We start from the raw sequence: 8,027 nt of genomic DNA, 5'->3' as shown, positions 1-8,027 counted from the left end.
TGGTTTTTCAACTTAAAAAAATAATACAAGACAATTCAATGACAACAAAAAATACACTTCAACTTAAAATATGAGAAAAGGACTTAGACAGTTCTTCAAAAAAGATGGAATGGTCAATATGCACAAGACAAGACGTTCAACATCACCAATCACTAAGGAAATGCCCCTCACCACCACAGTGAGGTACCCCCCCACCCCATTAGGGCGTGGCCTCTGTAAAAGACAAACAGCAAACGGCAAGTATCTGCGCAGGATATGGGAAAATCAGAACCCTTGTATAAGGTTGGCAAGAGTATAAAATGGTGCAGCTACTGTGGAAAACTGTCGGGCAATTCCCAGAAGTGTGCGAACGGGAGCTATGGCACGACCCAGCAAGCCCACCTGGGGATACACACCCGAGAGCCAAAACCGGGCCATGAACAGGTATCAGTCCACCCTGGTTCAGAGCAGCATTCATCACAAAACAAGAGGTGGCCGTAACCCAACTGTCCACAGAGGGATGGGAAGATCAACCAACATGGTCTATACAGACAGTGGAATGTTCTGTCTTAGAAAAGAAGGTAGTGCCGACAGGGGCAAGGGCAAGGGTAAACCTCGAGGACACCTGTTGGGTGAGATAACCCAGGTGCCAAAGGACAGATCCTGAATGACTGGCTTCCTGTGAGGGGCCCGGAAGAGATGGTGCGTGCCGGGGCGGGGGTGGGGGTCTAGGTGTCCGCATCAAATGGGTGCCAGGTGTCAGCTCTGCAAGACAGGAGTGTTGGACGTGGAGGCTGCTGGCAGTTGCACAACAGTGTGAAGGTATTTAATGCCACTTAAAAATGGTTACAATGGTACATTTTATGTTATGTGTATTTTACCTCAATTAAAGCTTTTAAAAATCCAAGAAATGACAGGAAAGGATTAGATGAAGTTAAAGCAGTATTTATTCCACTTTCTTGCAATCATATATTATTTAAGGCATAAGTGATGATTATATACCAGGAGAATACAATTTCTTTTAAGGCCTCTGTAGTCTGATTTTTGTGCAGAAATACATCATACTTGTACACATTTTAGAGAATTTATTTATTTCTTCATTCATGAGAAATACATCTCTGCCTCATTATCCCTTAATCACACTCAGGCACGTGCAGCAGAATCAGGTTTGGTTTCTGGAGGTCACTTGCTTTGCTGTGGCCTGGCCCCCAGTGTGAGGGGGCTTCGCTGGGCCCCCCATCCCTCAGGCCGTGCTTTCAATGACAACAGCAATGCCTTGGCCGCCTCCGATGCAAGCTGAGCCTATGGCATACTTCCCACCCCGACGCCTAAAAGAGAATTTCAGTGGTTGAAATCTACTCAAATAGAAAACTTACAGAGCTAATTAGAAAGTTAATGAAATAGAATTAATCATGGACACATCTGCATCATTCATGCTCATTCAGCTCCTCGTCTCAATCTTTTCCCCAATCAGCAATATGGGTGTATAAATCACAATAGAATGAAATCAGAACCTGAATATTTTGATTAAAAGAAATGGTAACAAGAGAGGCTAGAACAGATCTAGAAGCAGAGGTGTGCTGTGAGAAAGCAGAGAGGCCAGCCCCTTTGATTTTAGACAGTTTCAGATTTTCAAGGCACCTGAGAGTAAGTGCAATCCGTGAAGACGGCCCATGTGAAAGAGCAGATGATTTAGAAGCATTTCATGCCCCTTTCATACAAATTAGATTCCTTTAGACCATCTGCTCCTGTTCCTTGATCTGAGAGAAAAGCACCTAAGAACTTTTTGGTGCACATCCCTCATTAAACTTAGTGAATTATTAAGTGATTTACTTTAACCTAACAGGAGCCAGAGTGAATTTTTCGGCCTGACATATTTGGTTTTGTTTGCATTTTCCTAAGAGAGCAAAATGGTCCAAAATACACAGTCCCAGAAGGAGGAGCTCTTGTATTAAAACTGAAAAGCATCAGGCACACAGGAAGTTCCTGCTGGGACCCTAGCACCAGTTAAGGAAAAGGAAACACTTAGTTCAGACCCACAGGAGTAGTTTGCTTAGGTTCCGTAAAGGACAGCATCTAGACCAGAATCCTCCCAATACTTTGTTCTCCTAAATAATTTTATCTTTCTTGTAACTGGCACTAGAGTGCAAGCACAGCACGACGGCCAGAGCCTTGGTAGTGCTGACTGCTATGCACCAGCCCTGGGGTGGGGGAGTTGGGGGGGTGGGGGGCAGCACTGGGGAGGAGCCGGGTGAGCACGAGGCAAACACAAGGAAGCGTGCACATCCCAAGTGCGGAGCCACTAACAGGTCAATCAATCATCTATAATATCAGTCAAAAAGGGGTGTCCCCAAATAACTTGTTCCTGGTGAGACTGTAAAATGGGTCTGAGAGAGAGAGACCTGGTGAGAATCAGCAGAAGGGGATTTGAAGAAGAATGAAAAATACTGGACTGCTCTGAGGAAACCCAAATCCATGCATTTTTACCAAAGATGGCAAATATGAAATGTAACAGTTTCTAGCACATACCTTAATTCGTGAACCAAGTGTGCCATAATTCTTGTTCCAGATCCTCCCAGGGGATGACCTAAAGCAATGGCTCCGCCATTCACATTGGTTTTACTTGGGTCAAGATCCAAACTCTTTTCAACTGCTAAGTACTGAGGAGCAAAAGCTTCATTCACCTAAAAATAATCAAAACATGGATCAAAATCTTTGTTCATAAGTTGATTTTTAACTGAGACTTGTCTCATCCTAGTGATGGCTACTTTTGCTCTTTTTTTTCCCCCCTATTTAAACTACCTTACGGGAACACCTGGTTGGCTCAGTGGTGGAGCATCTGCCTTTGGCTCAGGGCGTGACCCCGGGGTCCTGGGATCAAGTCCCACATCAGCCTCCCCCGCAGGGAGCCTGCTTCTCCCTCTGCCTGTGTCTCTGCCTCTGTGTGTCTCTCACGAATAAATAAAAACAAAACAAAACACACAGAAAAAAAACTACCTTGCAATGTCATTTTATCTTCAACTGCTCTTTATAAAGATACCAAGTTTGAAAACGGGTATATTTACCAACTGATACTTTAAGTCAACTGCATCCCTTGGAGAAAAGAAATCCTCAGCAATTTCATGAGTGGAGGCCTACTAGAGGCTGTGGGAGATAGCCCAGAGGTTCTGAAGCCAGAGGGATGGCTCAAGTCTTGGCTGTATGCATGCTCTTTAAACTCTTGACACTCAAGGTTCCCTCAACAGTAAAATATGCCTGTAGTACATCCTAGGAGTTACTGTCAAGGTTAAATGAAATCATGGGTATTAAGTGTATTACCTGACACATGCCAAGCTCCAGGAGATGGTTGCTCCTGTTATTGCTATTATTGCCCAGTACTACTAGCCATTCTTCCAAGAAGAAACTGACACAACCAAGAAGGTTTAAACCTTCAGAGCCACCTACATACAAGGATGGTTACTGTGCTGAAATCTGGCAGCTCTGAAAAGTATCATATTGTATTCACTTAGCAAGGTTGGCTATGAGAATTACCTTCAAGTTCATAGCACTATAGTTTCATATGATTTTAGCTAGAAAATTTTATAGCTAAGAAAACTGATTTTAAGAAAGGTAACTTTGTTACAGAGTTGAGATCAAAATTCTGTCCTGTGTTCTTTCCTATTATATTTCATGTATTTCCAAGATGGTGTTTTGTTTATCCTTAGGTCCTACATTATTTTTCCATTTTACATGGACATGCTTAAAGGGGTACTGAGAGATCTGGAATATGAGCTAGTGAAACTATGTTTTTGAACTCAGGATGAACCACCATGTGGATCATCAGACATCCCAAAGACAATCATATCATGGTGTTGAGAGCTATGTTCTTGCAGACATATACATCTATAAATGATTATGAATAACTTTGCAGAGCTGACATATTTAAAGAGTTTTAAGTGTGAAATCTAGAGTCAGGAATTTAGGGACATTATTTGCTAATATAAATATGATAAGTAAGCAGCCCCCTGAGGCTCTAAGAATGGAAGAGGGATTTAAGGATAAGCTGTTTGTCTAAAACCGTAGTTTCCTAGATGAGAGCTCATCAGAGGAGAGCACACTTGTGCTGAGAAGGCCCTTTCTCTACCAACTTCAATAGATTTCCTTTGTTATATTAGTTATTTCCCAGTGTCAAGCAGCATACATGTTTAATTACCTAAAACTTTCAAATAGTCCCCAAATGTAAAATGTATATAATCCAACTTTATTTTCTTTTCCACTCTTCCGTTTAATTGTCTAAATACTTAAGACGCCTTTGCTCTATCTAAACTAACATTAAAAAAAATCACCATACTAATAAACTTAAGTTTTCTATGCCAAAAATTATGACATCACAAATCTAGCCACAACTATGGTGTAACAGCCAAAGGTAAGTTTGGGGGAGGGAGAGTTTTAAGTTAGGGAGAGAATAAGAAACTTCTAGATTTGGCACCAGATATTGTTTTCTACTATGTCAATTCTTTTGCTTATATTTTTTCATTTCAATCCATAAAAGGTTGAAGTTACTCATTTCTCATCTACCTTATATAATATTCAATTTAGTTCAATAGGCACACTGGTAGTCTAAAATGCAATAGTCTTATAAGGTGCTAAGAAGTTTCCAGGAATTCATGTTTTAAGGAGAAATCAGGCTGTTTTAATTATTTGAATATACATAAAGCATTCTAGTCAGGTAAAGTATCGACTCAAAGCATGTAACAAAAGTAATATTTACTTGGACGTCATTTGGAAAGGCTAATAGCACAGAAACAACAACAACAAAAAGCTGTAAAATGCCATATTAAAACCATTTATGCTACAGACACTGGTGGTTTATTCATGTAAAAAAGTATAACACTTACCTCTACCAAATCCATGTCCTTGAGACTCCGTCCTATTTTTTTCAGTGCTCCATTGATTGCAGGGACAGGCCCTATAGAAGAACAAAATCAGTTTCATCTCATATTTATTTGTCAAATTTCTCCTTCTTCACTAACCAGGTAAGTAAGGAAGAAATAATGTGACATTATTAGCAGTCACAAATCTTGCTACCTTGATGGCACATTAGTCAATGATGTGACAATTAAAAAAAAATAGAACTAAAGTGAAAAGCTGGTTATGCAAAATTGTAAATGAGAGGCTCACATGAAGGTTCTACTGCAAATGGCTGGAAGAGTTCAGAGAGCCAAAGGAGTGCTCTATGGGGTTTCACAGTCACTTACAGATCACACTTCATGCCCAGCGTCAAGGCAGTCTAAGTGCCTGGGACCCAAATCACACACATTCCTAGCAGAGAAGTGACTGTGGCACCCTCTGAATTTTCAGGCCTATCTAGACAAAAGGCAAGAAACAGTAGTAGCATCTCCACGTGGGTACAAGGCAGGAAGCCATAGGCACTTTAGGGAAAAGATATTCAAAGCAAAGAAGCACGAATAATGCCAAACACAGGCAGAGAATTAATTAATTAAGATTTTATTTATTTATTCATGAGAAACACACACACACACAGAGAGAGAGGCAGAGACACAGGCAGAGGGAGAAGCAGGCTCCATGCAGGGAGCCTGACGTGGGACTCAATCCTGGGACTCCAGGATCACGCCCTGGGCTGAAGGCAGGCGCCAAACCGCTGAGCCACCCAGGGATCCCTGCGAGAGAATTTAAATGAAACAAAACCCCCACTGCAGAAATGCAAATCTGCCAAAATAAGACTTTAGCTCCCAGATTATTGATAATCACCAATAACCATTTAATGCTCTCATAATTTTTAAGTATATTAATATTTTTCCCCAAATGGTAAAAAAGCTGGCTGGAGGAGATTATCTAATTCGCTATCTATTCTTGGAGAATAAAATTGCCACAAATGTCTTAAAAAAATATGGTATGTTCTGTTGAATTTTAAGTAGTCAAATATTCTGCAACAGTTCCATAAATACTCCTAAGTAAGATGAGGAATCAGTCTTTATTTTTATAAATTTATTTTTTATTGGTGTTCAATTTGCCAACGTATAGAATAACACCCAGTGCTCATCCCATCAAGTGCCCCCCTCAGTGCCCGTCACCCAGTCACCCCCACCCCTGCCCACCTCCCCTTCCACCACCCCTAGTTCGTTTCCCAGAGTTAGGAGTCTCTCACATTCTGTCTCCCTTTCTAATATTTCCCACTCATTTTTTCTCCTTTCCTCTTTAGGGAATCAGTCTTTAAAAGAAAAGCATGGTACAATTTAAGCACAATGTAATTTGTTTTGTCACCTAATTAAAATGTTCTTTGGACAACAGTCTGCTTATAGGTGAGGGGCATCCAATGAGAGCTCTTCATTCTAACTACTGATTTAACATAGAACCTAGTTCTAGATTCTCTTTGTATGTCTAAGGCACAAAAATAGGATAGATAGTAGTAGAGCACCGGTTATCCAGCATGGTCAGGGATGAGTATCCTACAGGGTCAAAGACACACAGAACGAAGAGCAGAGGGTGTAGCTCCACTCTACATACCTCCTTGTCTTCATATCCATAGAAAGCATGACTCAGGGCACTGTCAACTTAGAATCGTTACAGTCAATTATTCCAAACACTGGGCCACAGCCATGTTATTTACTGGGACTCAGGAAGTTAGAGCATTCTCGTCGGAAAAGGAGACCTCATTCCTAGTCCTACCACTAAAGCTATGTGATCTTGGCATCTTTGTGGGGTGTAAACATCTCATCAGAAGGCTTTCAACTGGTTTTTGACCTTCTTCTTTTTAACTATTGGAATTCTTTCTACAAATAAAGCCCAAGAGAAGATAAAGCCAGAGCTGCTACAGCGACAGAGGTTCAAAGCTTCACCCACCATGGCCACCCCTGGGGAGTTCCAGGGAGTGCTGTGTTTCCATATGTATCCTTCCTGGGAGCCACTACTACTCTCAGGTCTTGGCTTTCCTCCTTTTTCTGGGTCGGCAGCTCTTGCTGCAGGTCCTTGCAAGGCTAAGGGCTGCTAGATGCTGGCTAACTGCATAACTGAGGAAACTATTCTTAGAAACTGGAATGATGACTCAATCCCACCAGTCAATGACCCACTATCTCTGTTTGTTCCTTTGGTGTAGTTACCAAACTTCGCCAAGTACTTCGTGTAGTTACCTCGTTGAGTCCCATACGACCACGGACAGACAGCTGTCTAGGAGGAGGGACATCTGACACTGGGACATGTGGTTTTTATGGCTCTATTCAAGCCCTAAGGGAAAAAACAAGTCCAATGGTGTTCACACAGTGTGAACACACAATGGTGCTCATTGGACTACAGGGCCAACATCCAGACCCTGGAAGAAAAGGAAGAAAAACTATATTTTCTTTGCTCACTGGCCATGTGAATATATCAGAACCTATTCAATGAGGTTAAACTGAAAAAGAACTATAAAATAACTACTTTTCTATATCAGATAAATATGATTGATCATCAAAACCATTCAGGTAGCTTTTTCCTCTGGGCCGCCAACATGCCATCCAGACTGAGGAAGACCCGGAAACTTCGGGGCCACGTGAGCCATGGCCACGGCCGCATCGGCAAACACCGGAAGCACCCAGGAGGCTGGGGTAACGCTGGTGGCATGCATCATCACAGGATCAACTTCGACAAGTATCACCCAGGTTACTTTGGAAAAGTCGGTATGAGACATTACCACTTAAAGAGGAACCAGAGCTTCTGCCCAACTGTCAACCTTGATCAACTGTGGACCTTAGTTAGTGAGCAGACACGGGTAAATGCTGCCAAAAACAAGACTGGGGCTGCTCCTATTATCGATGTGGTGCAATCGGGCTACTACAAAGTTTTGGGAAAGGGAAAGCTCCCAAAACAGCCTGTCATCATGAAGGCCAAATTCTTCAGTAGAAGAGCTGAGGAGAAGATAAAGGGGGTGGGGGGCGCCTGCGTTCTAGTAGCTTGAAGCCACATAGGGGGAGGTTCATTAAATGCTAATAAGTGCTTTTCAAAAAAAAAAAAAAAAAAAACAACCCCAAAAACAAAAAACAAAGCCATTCTCCCAGGCTGCACCCTGGAAC

The 8,027-nt window shown here is 41.9% G+C and overlaps 2 protein-coding genes across 2 annotated transcripts in view; one reads left to right on the top strand and one right to left on the bottom strand.

Annotated features, from left to right (window-relative positions):
* Positions 1-908: 908 nt before the first annotated feature.
* ACAA2 (acetyl-CoA acyltransferase 2) overlaps positions 909-8,027 on the bottom strand; it is a 35,891-nt gene continuing 28,772 nt past the window's right edge. The window contains exons 8-10 of the mRNA XM_055323644.1: positions 4,857-4,927; positions 2,509-2,663; positions 909-1,307 (exon numbers count right to left, since the gene is read on the bottom strand). Of these exons, the coding sequence (XP_055179619.1) occupies positions 1,223-1,307; positions 2,509-2,663; positions 4,857-4,927 (311 nt within the window). The 3' untranslated portion in view covers positions 909-1,222. The remainder of the gene's footprint in view (positions 1,308-2,508; positions 2,664-4,856; positions 4,928-8,027) is intronic.
* On the top strand, positions 7,423-7,983 carry LOC129508698 (60S ribosomal protein L27a-like). The gene has a single exon (XM_055323646.1). The coding sequence runs from the start codon at positions 7,466-7,468 to the stop codon at positions 7,910-7,912; it is 447 nt and encodes a 148-aa protein (XP_055179621.1). The 5' UTR covers positions 7,423-7,465; the 3' UTR covers positions 7,913-7,983.

This window comes from Nyctereutes procyonoides, unplaced genomic scaffold (assembly GCF_905146905.1).
Source record: "Nyctereutes procyonoides isolate TBG_1078 unplaced genomic scaffold, NYPRO_anot_genome, whole genome shotgun sequence".
Classification (NCBI taxonomy): Eukaryota; Metazoa; Chordata; class Mammalia; order Carnivora; family Canidae; genus Nyctereutes; species Nyctereutes procyonoides.
The sequence above is the reverse complement of the archived record's forward strand: the minus strand, read 5'-3'. Positions and strand labels throughout refer to the sequence as shown.